The sequence below is a fragment of the Strix aluco genome, chromosome 1, assembly GCF_031877795.1.
Source record: "Strix aluco isolate bStrAlu1 chromosome 1, bStrAlu1.hap1, whole genome shotgun sequence".
NCBI lineage: Eukaryota > Metazoa > Chordata > Aves > Strigiformes > Strigidae > Strix > Strix aluco.
This window is the reverse complement of record NC_133931.1, coordinates 21,738,330-21,759,695: the sequence shown is the minus strand read 5'-3', so window position 1 is coordinate 21,759,695 and position 21,366 is coordinate 21,738,330. Positions and strand designations below refer to the sequence as shown.

General features: G+C 39.7%; 1 protein-coding gene across 2 annotated transcripts in view; it reads right to left on the bottom strand.

Annotated features, from left to right (window-relative positions):
• DPYS (dihydropyrimidinase) overlaps positions 1–20,320 on the bottom strand; it is a 32,189-nt gene extending 11,869 nt beyond the window's left edge. The window contains exons 1-7 of one of the 2 annotated variants that reach the window (XM_074846787.1): positions 19,977–20,320; positions 16,028–16,186; positions 13,695–13,874; positions 12,376–12,565; positions 5,996–6,152; positions 4,852–4,993; positions 2,706–2,848 (exon numbers count right to left, since the gene is read on the bottom strand). In XM_074846787.1, coding sequence (XP_074702888.1) covers positions 2,706–2,848; positions 4,852–4,993; positions 5,996–6,152; positions 12,376–12,565; positions 13,695–13,874; positions 16,028–16,186; positions 19,977–20,246 — 1,241 coding nt within the window. In that variant the 5' untranslated portion in view covers positions 20,247–20,320. The remainder of the gene's footprint in view (positions 1–2,705; positions 2,849–4,851; positions 4,994–5,995; positions 6,153–12,375; positions 12,566–13,694; positions 13,875–16,027; positions 16,187–19,976) is intronic. The other variant, XM_074846796.1, reaches the window with a different exon arrangement.
• Between the last annotated feature and the right edge of the window lie 1,046 nt (positions 20,321–21,366).

The following is a 21,366-nucleotide window of genomic DNA, read 5'->3' as shown; positions in this document are numbered from 1 at the left end:
CAGCTGATTTTGTAGGGATATAAGTTTTTGTATTTTGATGAGCTTCACTACCTTTCGGAATGACTTCAGAATCTTCCCTATAAATTTCCTCTGACAGATTGTGATAATACCAGTTCCTCACAGCAATACTTCAGCAACTGTCTAACTCTTTAGGCTAGTATCAGCCAGTATTTTAAGACTACAGCAACACAGCATCAAATCAGAACTGGAAAACTGCATTTTCCTCTTACAAAATTTAGGTTTACAAACAAGGAAAAAAGTCATGCTCAAAAGAGGAAGGACTTAGCCAGAAAGAGGAACAAGCCTATTGTGAAATTGAAAATCACTCCCCAGAGTCAAAAAAGTACATGAGGCTGCACCTTGTGTAATATCTTAAATGTTTGAAGTCCATTAGCTAGATCTTTTTTTTCTACTGGGCTGTTTGTGCCCTCTTCAGGATTTGCAGTGAAATGAATAGACAAGCACTAGTGAGATTTATTAATACTTATTCATGTAGTTCATACAATTGTACCTGCAGAGAGGCTTGTTCCCAACAAAGCCAAAGGGGTAAGCAGTGGGAACAGTACCAGATCAGGAAAAAAGTATTGCCTGAACTTAAAATCAACTTGCTTAGTAAGAAAATACAGTTCAATATTTGAAAAAATACTTGACGAAAACCTGCACCTTCACAGCTGCAGTGGGCAAAAAGGCAATTAGAGCACTCAGGAGAGAGTGAAGGGAGGCAGAAAGAATGTTTGGAAGGTTAAAGGATAATTACAGGAGCTGACAAAGCACCTTGAGAACAATGTCAGAATTCTGCTATCCTTCTAGATTCATGTGTTCCCAGGCAGAGCAGAAGTGAGCTCAGAAAAGAATCCTTCAGGGTTTTTTTAATCAGAGTTCATAGCTCCACTGTCCTGAAATAGCTCATTGCTAGTATCTCAAAATATGCTTGCTCAACATGCCAGAAGGCATAATGTACATGAAAATCTCTCTGACCCAGCGCTGAGCAGGCCTCTATGTTTATTTGGGTTGACACTCCTGAAACTTCTTTTACTGGTGCTGCCAGTTTTTTGTGGGACTTCTGAATAGCAACCTTTATGTCTTCAAGCTTTGCAGCTTAAAACACAGAATGCTTGTTCTCTCACTCTCACATGCTTTTGGTACTCATTAGTATACTGAAATGAGTGAGCATATAAAAAATTCAAAAACCAGAAAATTGGTCAAGAAAATTTTGTGTAAGGAAAATCCAGGATTAGGGCTTTTTTTCCTCCATTTTGTTTTCAAAATCAGATTTCTCAGTTATGTTTCAAAACTTACTTCTACCATGAGGGGAGTCTTCAACTCTTTTTTTTAAAAAAAAACAAAGGCTGAAAATCTAATGTCATCTGAGTTACAACAGTTCAGGCTTTAGGAACACCAAACACTGTGATAAACTTGACAAAAACTGGCCATACTGTCAACATGCCCAACACTCCACAAAGCTCATCTAGGGTTAGTGATTGCTATCTTCTATGGATTTACTGACTATTCGGATGACAGCGATGAAGAGATTTCAAGGAGGGTAAACGTGTGCCGTCAGCACAGTTGTCTGCTCACACTGCTCACAAGATGAAAGCGCCAGCCCAGCACAGCTCCTGACCTGCTGTTGCTGTGGTGTGCAGGGCTGGATGTGGGCAGATGTAAGACTCAACTATTAAAGTGTCTGCAGATTTAAACTAACCTGCTCAGCAGTTGAGCAGTGGAGATGCACACACACTGCCCATAGGCATCTCAGCTGAGAAAGGCAACTCCCCAGGTGAGCTGGCTCTGTGACAGCCGGCTGCCAGACCATTTCCGGGCAGTTTAAACAAGACCAGGATGGGCACAAGAGCCAGAGCAAGACTCAAGACGTATAATCCTTGAGATATTTATAGTGGCCTGAGTATGGAGCTGGCTGATGGTGTGAATATACCTGAAGACTGGAATCGGCTGTAATGCACAATATGCTATGTGAGTTGAGGCTCCTAAAAAGACACTGCATACCCTTTCGAAGCCAAAAGGTACCATGGCATCAAGTCATGCAGGGTGAGACATCAGCACACCTCTTGTACATCTGGTGTTGGTGTGACAAGCTCTATTCTAGCAGACTTATTGTGCACATAATCAGAAAACTTCTTAAATAAAAGCATAAGCCTGCACAGCTTGAGCTTTAGAACTAAACTCGCTCCTGGCTCTATCACTATATTTGCTCTATCAGCTAGGGAGAAGACATTAGGCGGGCAAGACCCCACACTTTCACCACCCATCCTGACCACCTTTGTATATGTTTGAAGTAGCTGTAAATAAAACCACAAGCTTGTAATGGGTCATCGTGCAGGAAAGCTCCTCTCCCTGCTCTTTGCAGTGGGAGGAAGCTAAACATACTCCAGCACTTAACAGAGTTACTCTAAGATCCCAAAGTGGTTATTTTTACTCTTAGGATACCAAACCCTGGTAGCATAATGTACAGTCCTTGTTATTTTTTCACTTTGTCAGCAATCTAGGAGAATTTTTTTAAATCCATCTAGAGATCAAAGATCTCTGCTTACATACACCATTGTAGGAGACAAATAACCTGTAAATAATTCACGTGAAGTGTTGTTGAAAAACACCATAACCTCAGCCCCAAGGCTTATTGTACAGAGAATATGAGATATTTTTTCTGCAGAGAGACTGGATAGGAGGAAATAACTACCCATACATACCTTATAGCTTTAGGATCCCAAATTACAATGTCAGCATCAGAATCCACAGCAATCCTCCCCTTCTTTGGGTAAAGGTTAAAGATTTTTGCTGCATTTGTGCTGGTAACAGCTACAAATCTGTTTTCATCCATTTTTCCACTGTACTGCAGAAGAGTACGCAAAAGCAAACTCATTACTTTTTTAAACAAGGAATGAAAAAAATGTTCCTGTTGTTTGAAAGGCTAGGATGAGTGACAGCTCTCTGCCAACATCACACCAATATTTATTTAAAATGTCGTACTGAAGAGTTTAAAATAAATAAAAATAACTATTTGTCTCAGATTCACATACTGCAATGTACATTCACTGAAAATGATTTTATCTTACTTTATCCCACAGCAAAGGGAAAAAACCGACAACTTTATAGCCCAATGCTCTGTAGATCCTGTCCCAAGTCAACTGAAGTAAAATTTTTTAGCTGGTTTTGAATCTGTAGTCCTACTCAGCAGTTTCCTCAGAAGGTTTGACATCTCTCAAGTATCTAGGCTTTGGAAAATGGTGAGAGAGTATTAAGAAGAGCCTAGAAGATGTTAAAAGAGAGGCAAGGCACAGCGTGTAATATAGGAAAGGTGATTTGCAAATCTCTTCAGCAATAAAACAGAGGATAGTACTGTTCAGTACATGTTTGAGATCAAGTAGTACAAGAACCAGATTTGCTGATGTGACACATCAGCAAAACAGCAAATAATAATGGATATACATGTGTCTTGGGACTGTCCACTGCTACACAACTGATTTAATCCAGCCTCTGTGACTGTTCTTTGCTCGGAAAGCCAGCTACACTGGCAGTAATGTTGTACATAGGTCAGTCTAGGAGTCAGAATGTCATAAAAACATGTTTGTATAGTGGCTTGTGAGCAATCATCTGAGAAGAAAAGCATAATGAAAGTGGTGAAAACTGCTCTTCTAAATAATGGTGTATGGAAAAGGAGGGAAGCTTTCCAGACAAACTCTCACAGCTGTGTAATATTTTACAAGTAAGAAAAGAGAATATATTACTGATTGAAGAACCTTTTGAAAAATTATCTTGCCCAAGAGGATACACTGTTCAGAACTGCACAGATGGACATATTCATGTCTCACTTTCATACTAACTACAAGCTAGATTATATTCCAGTTTACACCATAAATAATTGCACTAGAGCTATGCCACAGGTGGATATAGGCAGAAGTCTGCTTTGCACATGCCAGCTGGAGCTGAATCCCAAATAGAGGTAAATGAGAGAGATTCTGAACCACATCCATACTAAGTGTGTGAGGTAAATAATTCTACTGTGACAAATAAATACGCTTTGTATTGCATTATCAACAAGACTTTACTACTGCAAGAGGATTTATCATTAATTAGAAAGTTGAACTACAGCCTCTGGAATTTAACAGTATTGTATTAGACAGCACAATTGTAACAACCAGTAAGCAGCAGATCCCTCACCAGACTGCCCTACTTCCCTCCTCATCAGACTACCCCATATCCAAAAAGCCTGGCCACAAGCTTTCATATTTATATTTGTTTAGAGCCTGAAGGGCATTGTTCTTACAAGCACTGAGCATTCTTTGTTGGCACTGAGAGTCTGGTCAATGGTATTTGAAGGTGCTCATCTCATCATGTCACAGGCCTGAGCCATACATTAGAGAAGCATTTCTTATCTCTAGGTTGTTTCCTCCAGCTGAAAACACACAGTAGAAGTTGTCAAGCACACACCCAGTGCAGAAGCTCCTCCAACAGCTAAGTTTGAGAGAGATCAAAGAGAAAAAAATACAGAACTGACCAAGTCAAAACTGTGGGCACCTCTTTCCTTTCACTTTCCTTTTATCTGTTGAAAAAAAAATGCTGCAAGTAAATGTACTGTGCACTGCTGCTGAAACAATAGTGGTCCTTTGCTGCTAAACGATTGAAGTGATTCTCTAGTGCTACATTTTAAGCACTAAGAATCTTCTATCTCCCAGGCCAAGACAGTGAGAGTTAGTAAGGACTCTGTTATATGATCAAAGGACTTATCCTATGATAAATACGCTTGATAAAACTGGAAACTTGATAACTGCTGAGAGATTACATTTTGTTGGAGAAATCAATTACCTCCATGTTCAGACATCTTGATATACTTACAACGCCTTTTTCCCATATGACTGACATCCTGTCTTCCACACCATTCACTCCATTAGGGATTTTTGTGAAGTCATCCTTCCCCAGAGCTTTCTGGCATATGTCAAAGGTGCAATTGTCAGTCCCTGTCACAGATAGGTCATCACTAAGGAGAAACAAATTTCATTATGAATCAGAGCATGTACCAGACAGTGCCACATTGGAAAATCTCTAGCAAGTCTGGGTAGATCCGGCCATCTGTCCTGCAAGGAAAAACTGATATGCCGTGCTAGCCTGTCTTCAGTCCCATCCTCCAAGAGTAGCTCCACAGTAACAGCCAGTTCCCCTGTGAAGTAGTTTCCTCTTCAGAAAACCCCTCAGAAGAAATGAAGCACCAAAAATAACACTTCTACTTTGGATATGTCAAGGGTGTCCCACAAATGGAGGACTGTCCCACTTCACCCAGAGCAAAGGGCTTGGCTCCATCCTCACTTAGGGCAATTTTAGACTGTGTCATTACATATACCCTGTAAAATTACTGTGGATCTGCACAACCATCAGCCAGTGTTCAGGCATACATTCACAGACTCTTTGGTCAAATTCAACTCTTTTGTGGAGTTAAGCTTTATTAGTAATGAAATACCATCAAACCACAGAGTTTGTTAACTGCAGGTATCTGAAGGATACTTCTGTTCCTACTTCCTTCTGAAGGAGATGTTATGAAGTGGACAATTTATATCTACCTTCGGAAGTCAGTAGGCTTAGTTTTTATGCAGCGTGCAAATTTCAAGTGAAAAAGGCTGTTGACAATAAAACCCTGAACCCCTAGCTGTGACCCCACTTTTTACTCATTTCCCCCCAACTTAAGCCTTACTGTCCCCCTTGGTCATGCTTCAATTTTTGCTGCAGTATTAGCAAGGCAAGGGTTATTGATTAAAGTCAAATGGGGACAGAAGAACACAAGAGTTCAGAGAAACAAAATCTGAACACTTTCTAATGTCTGTAACAAAAAATGTTTTTCACCTATGGTTTCAACTTCCATTTCTCCGTCCTGATAATGTAACATTATGTGCTTAGAAAATCTCCAGGGCATCAACCTGTTATATACTTCAGAAAGAATTTGCGGCGTATTTGGGCATCAGCTGTCACTGTTTGTTTATCTGCTTACTTGGCCAGTAAGTTCATGAGGAAACCAGGAGTAGATGGATCTGGTCTCAGCGGAGGTCCCATGACATACGCTGCAGCATGAGCCCAGTCTTTATTCCAGTAGTTGGTGCCATCGGTGCCAAGACTAGCAGCAATAGGCTCCCCATAAACCACCTTTCCTGAAAAATGTAAACCAATAATATCATCATCAAACAACATAAAAATGCATATCTTGTATTTCCTCTGTTCTGGTTCTTTTTGGTGGCAATGGATTTAAATTTGAATGAGTATTTCAAATTAAATACATATGGAAGGACATAATAAACTAAGCTATAACACAGCATCTCTGTTCTGAATATTCTGCTGGTGATCTCCCAATATATTTCCTCATAAGAACATTGCTTGGGCAAGTTTTTTAATTAAATTGCTGACAGATATATTATAATGAGTTTTACACATTGTTTACCAGGCATATGATTGAGATTTCAAAAAGAACACAGTCCTCAGTTGCATTAATTATATTTCTTCGTAGCACCTGTTTGGTGTTCTAAAATTATTGACTATGTAACAGTGCAAGTTAATATATACAGCATACAGATTTTGCAAGGTGGTACTTTTAATTGTCAGGCTATAATTGTTCCAGAAAGAACAATATGGCTCCAGACATAAATTAAAGAGTGTAAAAATATTTCCCAAATCAAAAATTATAAATAATTTAATTCTAAAATTTATGTCCCAAATTTTAATCTTTAATTCTTTGTTGCACAGTATTCTAGATTTCTCAGAAGAGGACACCAACCCAGAGTAGCTGTTAGCCTTTGGGTAGAGCTGACATATTTTAACTATTTTTTCCTCCTAGGAAACAGGGGTTTGAAACTCATCAGAACAAAATGGGAGATGAAACAAGATGTTTCACTCACTGAGGAGGTGGTCCAGCCACTTTGTTGTTCTGTAGGTGACAGGTGGTAATGTCCTTGACTGTGATGGTCACCAGAGAACCAGAGTGAGCTGGGACCTCGCACACCCACTCATAGGCTGCTTGGTGCTGGTTAAAGGCAGCCTCTGCTGGATCCCAGCAAGAGCTTTCTCCCTTCCCTGCTCCCTACAGACAGTAGGTACCTTGCTATGGATCCCAGGTTTCACTCCAACCACAATTTTTATTAGGACTATCACTGCATTACCCCAGCAAGGGTTCATCTAGTAATTGCTTGGTGATATAAGGCAGTGACCTTTCTCTGTCTTTCTGTGTGTAAGTCATACATTCATGGTACTCTTGGAAAACAACAAAGCAAACCTTTGAAGATTTCTCTCTGTACATTAGATTCTGGTACTTCTGTAAGCTACCAGATTATAACTGCTACACTAGCACAGGCAGCTACTGCGTAGTTAAATTCTTTTCAAAATATGTTTCCCACTGAAGTAGTGCCACTCCTTAAATCTTCTGTGCTAGACTTGCAAAAAGGTCTCATACTATTTAAACCTTGTAGTCACAGTTACTTCCACAAGGTTTCAAGACTTGCTCTGACATTACTTTACTGCACGTTTACTCCAAGTACTACATAGTATAACTCTTCCACGACCTAAAGACTCCTTATTAGCATTATTAATTTGCTATAACCACCTCAGCATGCTCTGACATGCTGAACATGCTTGTCTCATATTGACACTTTGTCTTGGAGCATTCTAAGCTCCAGTCGTGCTTATCTACGTATATTACACTTGGGCTCAGAGGGAGACCACTACAAGTTTTTAGATTTGAAATCATGACTTAAGCAGTTATCTACTGGTTTTTGCATCTTATTTTCAAAACTCAAAGCACTGAATATGAGGCCATCCATGGAAGTGATATGACAGGTCAGTGAATGAGGAGATTTGGGTCAGATTAGTGTTTTTATTAGTCAGAGCTGCTGCAGAACTCAGGGGGATCTTGGCCTTCCCTGGGCAATTCCAAACACAGTATCTGAGGGCAGGCCACCACAAACCTAGATATATACAGAAAATGTCCTGCATATATAACCAATCTCCTATATTTGCCTATTAGACTTTTGAGAGAATTTTTATGAGCAAAGTCAGTAGAAAGGGGGGGAGGGGTAAGTGTGGTGTGGTGTGTGTCTTTCCTACTATATATAAACAAGCTAAAGAAACTTCTATCCACAGTAAACTTGAACTATGAATCATTAGGACATAGCTATAAATGATAAAAGTTAAAATGGTAGGAAGAGTAAATGTTTAGCTTCCATAAATAATTTTCTTATCTCAGTTTCACAACATAAAAATGAAAAGAAGTCTCCAAGCTCACAGTCATATATGCTGAGTTTGATTCTAACTCATGTACCACGGCTGATGACAGGATTTCTGCAGTCAGAATTTGACCTGAGCAGCTCTCCTTGTTCACATGAGTGGGAAGGAGTACAAGCCATTTCCTCAAGTGATTTTGAGTCTGAACACTGCAGCTTCAATGGACTACATCTGGACACTTCAGCTGACTGTGCAATTTCTTGCATTTCATTTGGACCATGACTAGCCAGATTGAAGGGTACAATAATATCAAGATACTGCTTTAATCAAAATAACAAAGAAATTCTGCATTAAGGTTCTTCTACTTGATTGGCTTCTACCTATAGGCATAAAAGTGGAAAAATGCAGTAATAAATCAGGTCTTTCCATTTATTATGTTTTCCTGCATTCAGTAAAAACAATAAGCTGAAAGTGTTCTGCTGTTTGCTCTTTCTGACATTTCTGAGCTTCTGGGAAATAGCTGTGAATTTGGTGACTTCCTCATCAGTTGCCTAAACTGGCTGACTAGAGCTATTTTCACATAAATTACTTTATAACAAAGAAGAACAAGTAATTGCAATTTATTTTGCCACCTATGAGAACTCAAAAAGAACTATAATCTTGAGAAACACCAACTAACACTTACAGGCTTGAAAAACTGGTCCCTGTGTGCTTATTCTAGTAAAAGTTTCAGAAGCATTTCAGATAGTCATATGGGGCAAAGATACTCACTGACCAGCTGTGATCTGAAAGAAGCAGAACTGCATGCCAGGGTTTATTGAATCAGGCATAGCATTGCATCAATTAGGCTACTTTCAGTCTGGACCTGAGTTGTCCTGCATGAGCCAGCTAAAAAGTTTGCATTTTTAGTTACACTCCTGTGCTCAGAATCATCTTAAGAGTGTGTATACCCACAGCTATGGACATGCCCTTCCTCTCACTAAGAGCAGACCTAAACCGTGACTGATGCTAGGAAGTATCAACTTTATAAGTCTAAGCAAGCTTCTTGTAATCTAACCAAATACGTATTTTTGTATGCACTTTTTTAACAGGGAGAAACCTTTCTAAAAATTGACTTTTTAGTAAGTTTCTGCTCTCCAGTTCTGATCTGCACTAGAAAGTCTTATTTCCTTAGCTGTAACACCAGAGTTAAATGGGCAAAAGGAGATGATCTTTAGACTTTAGTGCAGTTAGAATGAAAGCATTTTTAAGTGGGAGGCAGTGTAAATCACATACTTACTGCTAAATCACATTTTATTAGCCTTGCTTCCCCACAGGTATTACTGGCTGAAAGAATGGGTGACAGGGCCACGTTAGTTTTCCCCGGTAAATTCACATGAGATAGTCCTAAGAAGGAGAGGGAGCTGCACTGCCTGCCACCAGCGCTCTACAGCCTTGTCTTCTCACTGTAGGGAAGACTTTACACAGTAGCAGGAAGAGGATCCTCTTTGTCTTCCCACTCAAGGGAACAAGACTGTCAAGCACACAGAGATATCAGACTGCCCTTCTGTGGAAGCAGACAGTTCCTCTACCTATTCTATCAAGATTCAATATCATGTTTTGCACAGGGGTGAAGAAACAGCCCACTGAGATGAACAAGAACAGTCCTCACGGAGAGGTGCTGTCTTTGACTCTCTCACGTGGAGAACTGGTGAACCATTGCTTTTGGCAAACAGGCTGGTAAGACCCAGAAAAAGATCAGAGTGAGAGCATGAATTAACCTGTCCCTCTCCAACACAGTCACAACATGGAAATCTTGGGTTTCATGTTGAATATTCAGCAACACTGTAGCTGTTACTGATGTTCATGAAAAACATGCTACTACAATCTGGAGATTTCCTTCCATCAGTGGTGTTGCTGGAGATCAGAGTAGACATAGATGGTGAACTTTGGCATGGAGAGGAAAAGGAAAGACAGTCACTCGTGTTTTCCATAAAGTTTGCTTATTCTAGTATAAGAACTAGTATCCTTTTACAGTCTGTATGACTGATTTTAGCCTTTAAGGTCTGAAGAAAACAGAATTATGCCTACTGTCTTCAGCAAACTATATCAGGCCTTCAGTCTCTAGCTCTAATATTATTTTTCACCTTGTGTAGCCAAATGAGGGACAAAGAAGAACTGGGTTGACTTACATTTTTGTCTAGGAAAATCACCATCCCACAGAATTTGAGAAGCAATGCTTCAATTCTGGTGTCACACTGTCACCCAGAAAATATATTATGCTCACTGAAGTCCAGTCTCTCCCTTTCTGAGGTCAGAGATGGAATAGGAAGGGATATCAATCTTCCTCTGACATGGGCAGGGATGAATATGCACCCACACACTGGTAAGTGCTTGGAAAGGAACATGAAAGATTTCACAATTGTAAATGTAGCATCAGGAGATGGAGAAATAATCTTGAAAAGATGAATAAACTACATTAGAGTGAATATTTCAAATGCTTGAGAGCCTCTGGAGTTTACACAGTTTTCACGTTAAAGTGGTTTTAACCTGTCCAGGTTGAATATCTTCCAGCAAAATATTTGGGTTTTATTTATGTCATTCATACAGTACTTTGAGAATTTATATTTTTTTTTTGTTTTGTATTACCACTTTTAACTGAAGAATGGAAAATAGCTTTTACTGAAACTAACAACAACTAATTTCTACTTGCCAGAATTTATACAGATCAGTCATTAAAAACTAAATTGTTGTAAATATCTTTATGGTAACACTAGATATCTTTTGAAATTTCTTAATCAATCTTAGATTTCTGTTTCCTTAACAGTATACTTCTATGCAAATAGAAATTAATTATGGAGAGATGTTATATGTTGCTGTGCACAAAGGCAAACGTTGATGATTCTGACTGCATCAACCCAGGAAGCTATAAGATCCAGTTTGCACCGCAATAAGCATAAATTGTACCAATTTAACACATTGAAGAAGCATACATATATGAAGTAATTTATCAAACTGGCACTGCAGACTATACTTACAACACATGCCTAACAATACTTTACAGTATTTACTATTAGCATAGAATTTTTTACTTGAGTAGTGTGTTATAAAACACCACCTCCTATCTTAGCTGTTTTACGTTCACAGCCAGTGTTTCATCTTTAATCTGGGTCTATTAACTGTTGTAACAGCTTCTTGTAGTTAATGTTGACACCACACCTGTGAATATACAAATAACCATACATTGACCGACATAATCCACATTACCAGCAGCACTGTCATCTAGTGGAGGAGTCTAATATAGCACAGTACCAAAAGATGTGCTAGTAAAAAATATTCTGGTAGATTCTTCTATAAATTTAAATTACAGAAAAGTCTTACTAGGAGTCATAATCAATACATAGTCCATGTAAACATATCCATCTATATTAGCACAATGATATCATTCTGATTTTGATTGCACTTTCTTCAAACTCTCATAATCTGCATTTTGATATTAATAATCTACTCCCTGTGTAAGCACCTAAAGTCAAGAAACAAGGAAAGTGAGGTCTGTATGCAATTCACGTTAGGTCAGATGAACACAAACTGAGATGTAAAAAGATAACAAGGACAGATATTCCATAATGCTTTAGGCCCTCTAAATCACAGGCTTCTGTCCCACTCCTTCCACCCATATAATATCTTCTCACAGTGCTGTGGTTCCACAGGCTGCTCTGGATGAATTTACTGATGAGGATGTAAAACATCCTGAATCCCTACAACCTTCAGGCTGCTTCTAGCATGCCCAACAGATGGTCAAGAGGGTCAGGCTCTCTTGGCTGACCAGAACTATTTATGAACCCTGCAGTGCATGACCTGAGAAACCCTTCCCTGAAGGGAATCGAGACTTTCAGACACTGTCATCATCACCATGATTTCTAAGTGCCCAGTCAATAGGAGTCCTGGCAGGGTCAGTAAAAACATGGTGTGATCTCTGTTGTAGAATTTCTCAACTAAATAACTGGTAAAGGCTTGCAGACTATAACTCAAGGAAGGGGAATAACAGAGCACAACACACACACACAGTTTAGACATCCCATTCCAAGAAATTCATCCATGTCCTGAGGGTTATGGCACCCATGCAAGTAGGACACTGATGTCATTGATGCCATTGCCCAAGCATAAAAGAATTAGGACTTTTACCTTCTCTTCGTGCATTACTTATCACCCTTGCTGCAGATTTACTCATTACATGGACTACAAAAAGGGGGCAGTTTACAGCATTTGCTATGGTAATTGCTCTTTGTGTAGCTTCAGCTTCCACTTCTTCAGGACGACACAGCTCATGCCCCTCAGGGCCAGTTATTCCCATTGCCAGCATCTTCTTTGCACCCTGAACACCACACAAAAACATATAAGAGTCAGTTAAAGTGAAACCATGATGTTGTGAACATGCTGTCAGCCAAATGGATCCTAAACCAGCCACTGCAGCTATTTTGAGAAAAAAAACCAAGGCAGTTATGATCTTTTTCTAGGTAAGTTATTGTTGTGTTATTTGAAATCCAATATATCTCTCAATAAACACAGGTCTCAGACTGCAGAGAACACACTCCACTGGCTTGCAGGGATAAATCACCACTTTTGAAAACCCTACCCCTCTCTCAATATTTACTCTTAAATGATTGCAGCCAGTAACTGAGATGAAAGTACTAACCCCTCATTGGAAAAAAAAAGGAAAGGACCTCACTAAGCACAACGATACACATCCAGAGCCTCTGAATGAGGCTCTAAGGTTTTAAGAGGCATAAGATTTTGTTCCTCCTATATTCCAGGAACTTATGCTTTGTTGATTTGAGATTACTTAGCAATAAATTCAGTTCTGTTATGGGACCTGGGGCAGAGTCAAAGCACTATTGACTAGAATAGTTGAAGAAACTCAAAGCCATCAGTGTAGTTATACTCCCAGTGCCTCTATACAGCACTGAGACAGCAGTAGCAAGTGTGCAGTGAGCCTGACTATGCATAAAGGGCCATTGAGACTTTTGTGTCCAGTCAGTGAAGCTTTCTCCGTAATTCTGGATTCGTTCCTATTAGATGAGCTGACTATATTTGAAGAGACCTAGGGTTAGGCATCACACACCTGACATCTAAATACTTGGCCGAGTATTCCCCCTTTGACTTGGTCAATGATGAGGCTCTGACAGTTGCTTTCTTTGTCAGTCAAGTATACTTATTACATTGCACATATATATATTATGCTGCAAGCATAACTCTCATTATAACAGGATCATTTGCCTCCTGTCTACCTTGTACCCAGGACTCCAGGTTACAATTTCTTAGCCCACCACAAGCATCCTTTAGGATCTTGGGCAAGATGTTTGTCTTCAGATCCCTGGAACTAAAATACGGTAGAAAAGCCTTTCCCTATGATACAATGATGGTACTAATACATCTATTGAAGTGCTTAGGTAACAGGACCATTTATATTCCTGACTTTGATGGACAGAATATCAAATGCCTACCTGTGCAATTAGCTCCCCATTCTCCGCATGGACTTGAGCAACTGCTCCAAGTTCCTTACAGCAGGAAAAGGCTGCATATAACTCCTCATCATTGACCATGTACAGATCTTTATAGGCCATAAACATCTTGAAGGAGTTGACGCCTTTGTTTTGAACAAGACTTTTCATTTCTTCCTTCACCTGAAAGACAGTCAGCAATTTTAAAAACCCAGCAATATTATATTTTACCTGTTAACAATTTTGTGTAAAGAAATTGTAAGTATGAAGGGTGAGCCTTTACTCACCCATCAAACACACGTTCAGTTAAAACAGCCCAAGTCACATATTTAAAGACTGACTTATACTATTCTTCTTGTATCAAATTGATTAAACCAGTACCATTGCAGTGCAGATACTGGAGGGACAAGCTAATTGCAGGAAGGGAATGCTTTTTACAAAAGGTAGTGAAGCAGAATTTTATTCCAAGTAAACCTCCTGATGTTGAAAACACAGTCCAGTATTACAATCAATGTATCCAACTTACACAGTATGGAGATTTGTGGAAAATTGATTTTCAAAATTGGATCATAACAGGCTTCATCTTCTGGCAAATAATAGAGTGATAGAAAAGATCTTATCTCCTAGACCTTTGTCTTGACTCTAAACACATAGACTTTTGAAATATTTTGTCATCAAACAAAATATCTCTAAGACTCTAGATGCAAGCCTGCTTTTTTTCTTGTATGCACTCCTTGATAGGATTCCCTATGTCTGCTAGGGTCTGTGAAGCCCAAGAAAACATTATGTTCCAAAGAAAGAAGGAAAGATCCAGATTTTAGCCCGATGGTTTCTTGTACAGCTGGATAGCAAGATCTATCCAGTATCTAACTTTGGTCCTCCCTTCCCAGAAAAATGATGGTGACAGTAATTGATGTGTATCTATGATGCTATTACAATTTCCATGGAATGAATTAGTTTCAAAAAGTAAAACACTGTTTCTCATCTTCTCTCTAATAACCTGGTTGGATCTGCCCAGGAAAGGCGAGAGATTGATATAAAACTCAAGGAAATTTTCTGGATTTATCCAGAGGAGGGATGGGATCATACCTTGAGTGGGAATTATCAAACAAAGAAATACCTGACATAAGGCCCTGCTCTGGCACAAATATAGAGGCATGTAATTTATTTTCTTCTTCACTAACTACTATGACTAAGGGAAGGCATTGTAAAGAATGAATGTTTTTAATCAATACTTTAAATCCTGAGGAGATGACAGCTAATTAGAAGGGCATGAAATATCAGTTGTCTTTACCCAGGTCTTTTACAGCTCAAAACATCAGACCTTTCTATTTCTTTCAGTCTTGCCCTTTAAAAACAGTTAACTTCTTAGCATATACCAGAGCATTTCATTGATTTACACCTCCCTAGTTTTATTGGATTTTTTCAGTACAATTCCACTGTTCTCTGCTAAGGCTGTTTCAAATGCACTTTCCTCAGGCTTCACTGGAGAATTTATTTTATGTCTTTGCTTTGAGCTAGAAGTTGTGGTCAGTCTATTTAGTGCTTAGTGCACAGAATACCAAAGATGGGGTGTTTGCAGAGTGAAGGCTTTGGTTTATATATTTTAATAGTTAAAAATTAGAGGAAATACTCATATTTAAAAATGGAATTTACTTAAGATATCTATATATTGATGCATGTTCTCTGAGGATCCAAAGGGGTCTTGTAAAACATGGGTCAGGTTCAGATAGATGTCAAGCACCTGAAAAGTTAATTTATTCAGTAAAGCTTTCAGCAAACATTCACATAACAAGGACGATTCTCCCATACATAAATTCCAAAAAGGTTTTTTAGATAGTCTCCCATTCAAGTAATTATTGGCTCCAGTCCTGCTTTACTTTAAGGAGATATTACTGCAGTCACCCAGGAACAGAATACTTCCTTTACAAATTAAGTTAAATGTACCATAATTTTCACGTATACCCTTATTAAAAAAACCCAACAAACCACTCCAAGACTCAACAGGAGCATAGATTATCAAGTGTTCAAGTATCAAAAGGCAAAATTTATGCAAACACCTCTTGCCCCCTCTGGCCTGCCTGGTCTTGGTCTTGCACAAATGCTTCATTTTCCTTTAACTTTGTGCAGTATTATCTAAAGATACAGGCTCTGTGAAGACTTTATTTTCTCATATACATGTACTTTTAGTAGGGCCTGGACTGTTTCAAATGTACTTTTTCCACACAAAAATACTAAATATTACACTGCCAGCAAGCTATATTTAGCATGTGAGGACAAATTCAAAGCAGATGCGGTACCAATTTATGGAACTGAAAATCAGCTATTGTGTCTACCTTGCTGCTCCACCATGTAACTGCCACGTGCAGTGCATAATCACAGCAAACTTTGGGGTCTGCCCAGCTTTTCCACGTGTCAAAGGCTTCAGTAAGAGAACAGCCTTTCTGAGGGATGGCGAAGTCAATGATCATAGTGGTTCCTCCTGCTATAGCAGCCTGAAAGGAAGAAAGTTAGTATTTAGCAATTGGAGAGAATGCAAATTTCCTCCCACTCTCTCCGATTCCCTGTGCAACAATTAATCTTGATACACTGGAAAGCCAAAAGCCACTGAAGAGTTTCTCTGAGTAAAGTCTGAACTTGCAAAATGATTGTGGAGATAAATTTCACCTCCTTTGAGAAGTATGTTCTCAAACATGTATTCAGGAGAATCATGGGGAAATTCTCAGACTGAAGAAGTGTTCACACATGTACAAAATCTTATCAAAGAGTTGGAGATGAGTCTGCAGCACTGAGTTTCTTTAAGTTTCCTTATACACCAAGAAAGTATAGCACCAGAAAACCATAGTCAACTTGAGAAATGCTTCCTCAGAGTCTATGTAGTTGAAAAAAGAAGCCTGTGTGACAGGAAAGTATTAAGGGGAAAATATACTTTGGAAAAAAAACAGATTCAGTTTGAAAATACAGTATGAAAATCCCCAAACTCTTGTCTAACACCAAAAGGATTTTTAAAGTTTTTAAAAATATTTTTGTTACTGACAGTTTTATTTTAGTAAAACTGCATAGCAAGTTTTTAAATAGAGGTATTTACATACTCCATAAAAATGTTTACAAGTAAATAAATAAACAAAAACCTTACTTTTATTATGTTATGAGGATCAAATATTGCTTTTTAGCCAATAAATTTCACTCTGCTTTATGGACAATTGGATTATTATTTTTTCCTTTGAATCTTTGTTAGTCACTCCCAGAAACCAGATCCTTGACTAACAGAAATTGATCCAATATAGAAATCCCTTTGCTGTAATCGTTGCAATCTTGCAAATTAGCCAGAGAAATCCTCTCTATTGCTCTGAACAACATCCCTTTGCACAACAGGTACAACCAATTCAGATCAGAATATACACAGTTCAAATTCATGCTATATTACTTTTCCTGTTTCTAGATCAATCGGTCTCTCCCTTCCTTCACTTAGCAATCAGAAGCATAATTGTAAATATGTCAGTATATTTTGCAAATAAAGAAGTTCGGAGAGTGACGTAATCATTTGTGAATCTGTGATGAACTCAGCAAAACATTTTCTCCAAGAGAAGTTTTTCAAACTGTCAAATTTTTTTCAACAAGACAGATTGACTTCTTATTTGTAAACAGGATTTAGAAGTAAAGAATATTTATAGGCTTCAAGAAAAAAATAAAGTCATGGGTTCCACAACTCCATTCAGTCTCTTTTCCTCTAACATGTTTTTTCCCCTCTTTGTAAAGAGAGGTATTCTGTGCCTTTATTTATCCGACTGAATGGGTAAATATTAGCTAATCATTGCAGCATATTTTGCAATAGTTGGAACACAACTCTGTCTCCATGATTCTCTTGCCAAAATATTTGTTAGACGATGACCTTCAGTAAGTAGCTCTGAACACTTTCCACACTTCAATTTGAGTTAAGACCTAGAGTCTTCTTTTAGGCACCAAAATAACTATCTGAACATCCTGTTTTGTGTACAGTCTCTGATTTGCAGCTTCCCTGTCCAGTGTCTCCAAAAGTTATTAAAAAAGACCTTAAGAACTCAAAAAACTATTACTTTTTTTTGCAAGTTAGCACACAATTTATCTCCCCTTCTTTGTAATTTCACAGGATAGGCACCTACATCTGAGTTAGTCTGCATCTTTGATCTCTTTAAAGTCAAGGGAGGCACTTTAAGAATGAGATCACTTACACTTAGGCGTTTTAAGAGAAAGCCAGAGTCATTGCTGTTTCTTTTACACGTTTTCTCCTGTCAAGCAAAATAATCTTCTGGCTTCAAGTCATATTTGTTTGATTTCTCTTGCGATGCCAAATTTCTAAATACATTGTTGATAATTAGTTTACAAAAATGGTCTTCACAGAGAAATAAAGGATTGTTGCAGAAAATAACAAAACATTAATATATATATATTTATATACTGGAAATCGTGTAAACTAAGTATTCCAGAAATCAAATTCTGCATTTCATTCAGCCATCACTTTGTGATGTTTGTAGATGAGCAGAACAGACATTGTGGACTTGATTTTTTTCTCTCCATTTATCACCAAAAGCAGTGTGAAGACCAAAAACTGTTTGTAGAAGCCATTTAGTAACTACTTTTTCTTTTCAAAAAATGTTTCTTGTCTGTGGACATCTGAAAAAGACAGCATTGTTAGGCCTGTATAATAATAGATTCCCTCACTTCTACCAGATAACTATGGAAGAGACTGACTTTGGGGAAAAAAATTTACATGATCAAATTTATAATTCCTTGCCAGCTATCAGTTTTGGAGGTGGAAGTTCAATGCTGTAGCTTTCTTTTTACATCTTATCTTATGTTTGACTTGGAGACACATGCTATGCTTAACATAGCCATTTTGGTATGGCAGAAAAGATCTGCTGTGATGGACAAAATGATTTTTTGTCAAAGTTTTGCAGAATAATTACAGTCTATTGTAATAAGTCACTATAATTTCTGTACTCATTGAGAAGAACAATTCTAGTGCTTAAAACTATCCATTGTAAAATATTTCCATTCAAATAACAGCAGCAACACCAACAAATCTATCTTGAGTTGAATAAGTATTTTTATTGAAAGAAATATGCCAGTAATTTAATGATAGCATATAGGTCATTTGTAGTCCTCCCTTCGGTACTCTGGGCTCAACATTAAAAAAAGTCAAATCCTTGTTAGAGTATGGAAATGTACTATTATGCCACTCAGACAATCTAACTTTCACTCTCATGACATGATGGGGAAGCAAGAAAAGAAATTTCCTGTTAAAGAATAGGGTCAATCTAAGCAAGATGGCAAAGTTTAAAAGGTTCTTAATAATTGTGTGGTTACTGCACCGCATTTGTTAGAAGGTATTGAATTTAACTTATTTCAACTAATTCAAAGAGGCAAATCAGTATTTTGCACACCAGCAAAAATGAGCATCATGAAATCCATTTCTTTAGAAGGGATGCACTATTGCTTTCTGCTTTTTAGCAAACCTCAGTTCTGCTGTGAGAGGGACAGGATACAACTGGCTCTCTGAGGATGCTGCTAACACATATGACAAGTAGGGCCATGTGAAACCTTCTGTGGGCAAAGGATTTCAGTCTCCACAGCAAAGCTCTTCAAAAAGTACCTTACAAATTTTAGGGAGCTCTGTATGAGTATTTTTACTGTATGGAGGCGATGCATAATACTGCTAATACTAGTAATTGATACACTGCTAATTCAGGGAATGTAATGAAATCGGCTAAAAAGCTGAAAAAACCCACTCCAAGTGTGAAACTGGGAGATACTTTTAGAAAGTGTATTTGAACTGGCCTTTCACTGAGAGACACAGTAAGGTCCGAAGTGAATGACAGTAGAAAAGCTTGCATTCTCTTGTGCTAACAGAGGAGAAAGATCAGATTACCTCAGAAGTGCTCCCAATGCACTGGGAAGTTAAACTGTTGCTTTAGTTAACCTTTGCTCAGAAAAATATGTAGCTTGTTGCATGTACCAGCGCAAGTTGTAGTCTGCATGGCAACAGCCAGGGTAAATGATTCGGCTTAACACTTGCCACCTGCAGCCAGAAAAGTCTCTGAAGCGACCCAAATAACATACTGGTTGAAGGTGGATCTCTGAGTACCCCAATCACTTATTACAATGTCCCAGATAAGGGACAGTAACAACTGCCTGCGCTTGATTCACACTCTATTCTCTTTTAGAATATTGAATAACCAGCACCAGCAGACATTCCTTTCTGAGAAAGCCTAAGATGCACACACAGACACACATATGTGCACCCACCTTGGTTCCTGTGTAGAAGTCATCTTTTGACCTGCTACCCATAAAAGGGAACTGCATGTGTGTATGAGTATCGATGCCCCCAGGGATCACCAGCTTGTTGGTCGCATCCAGCACAATGAGTCCAGTCGGTGGCTCAGGGTTTAGGTTCGGTCCCACTTGTCGTACCACTCCATCTTCCACATATACATCAGCCATCACAGAGCAGTCATCATTCACGACTTTTCCCCCCTTGATCAAAAGTCTCTGCTGAGCCAGGTTTTGGTGTGGCATGGGAGCCTAGAAGGTGAAACTGAGGCCTCAGCTCAGAAAGTTGCTTTTGCCAGAGAGTATTTCACTGCCCACCCTCCTCCCAGAACAGCAGTTATCTCCAAATGGCCCTAAACACACACCACTCGGTGCTCTTTAAACAGACATCAGAGGAATTTCCCCCCCAGCCCCCGGCAGCTCCACCCACCACCTCCAGTGGAGCACCAGTGACCAGGGAGTGCAGCGATCCGAGCAGCAGTGCAGGCTGGTGGCAGAGCGCTGGCTTCGGGCCCTTTCTGCTCCAGACTCTTTACCTGGAGACAGTGGGGCCAGGCTTTCAGGAGGGTCTGGATGGGTTCCCATGGCACTCGCTCCAGCCTGCCCTGTACACCCTGGGGTTTGAAACATGCAGGGCTGTTTTAAAAATGCAGCCATTCATTGGCTTATGATGCCCAAAGGTGACCCAAGCTCTTTTCAGCACTGTTTGAGGAAATCAAGGGTGACCTGAGCTCTCCACAGAAGCGGCTGGGATGCCCAGGGGTGACCCGAGCTCCCTGCAGCAGTGACCAGGGAGCCTGGGAGTCCTGCCCGTGCAGAGGGGCCTGGAGAGTGCAGGGCTATGGTGACCCAAGTGTTGCACCCATCTCAGCCAAGTCCCCACAGGCAGCTATGGTGGGTCCACTCTGCTGTCACAGGACTGAGCCACTGCTGGAGGACACCAGCCATCAGGAACTGCTCCTAAGCTGCTTCTCAGGAGATTATTTGGGACACACAACCCTCAGGACCCAAACACAGCCCCCCTGCCCCCAATGCCACTACTTGGACAATACACCGGCCTGAGGGGAGAAGCCCTGCAGGGATTTCTAGAGGCTGATCCTCACCCTGTCAGCTGGAGGCTCAGGCACCAGGGGCATGTGTCTGCTGTTGAAGGACCACATGAAAATCATCTTCCTGTAGCTGTTGCCTTGCGCCATCTGCACCACCACCCCCTCTGACCCTGCCCGGTGTGCTCAGGCCAGTGCTCCCTCTGACCCCCCCACCCCACTGCCCATTGTTGCCCTCACAACCACCGGTGGCCCCGGATGACTCCGGGCTGTGCCCGACACCTGGTGCCTCCCCCACCTGAGAGGGGCCCCTTCCGGAC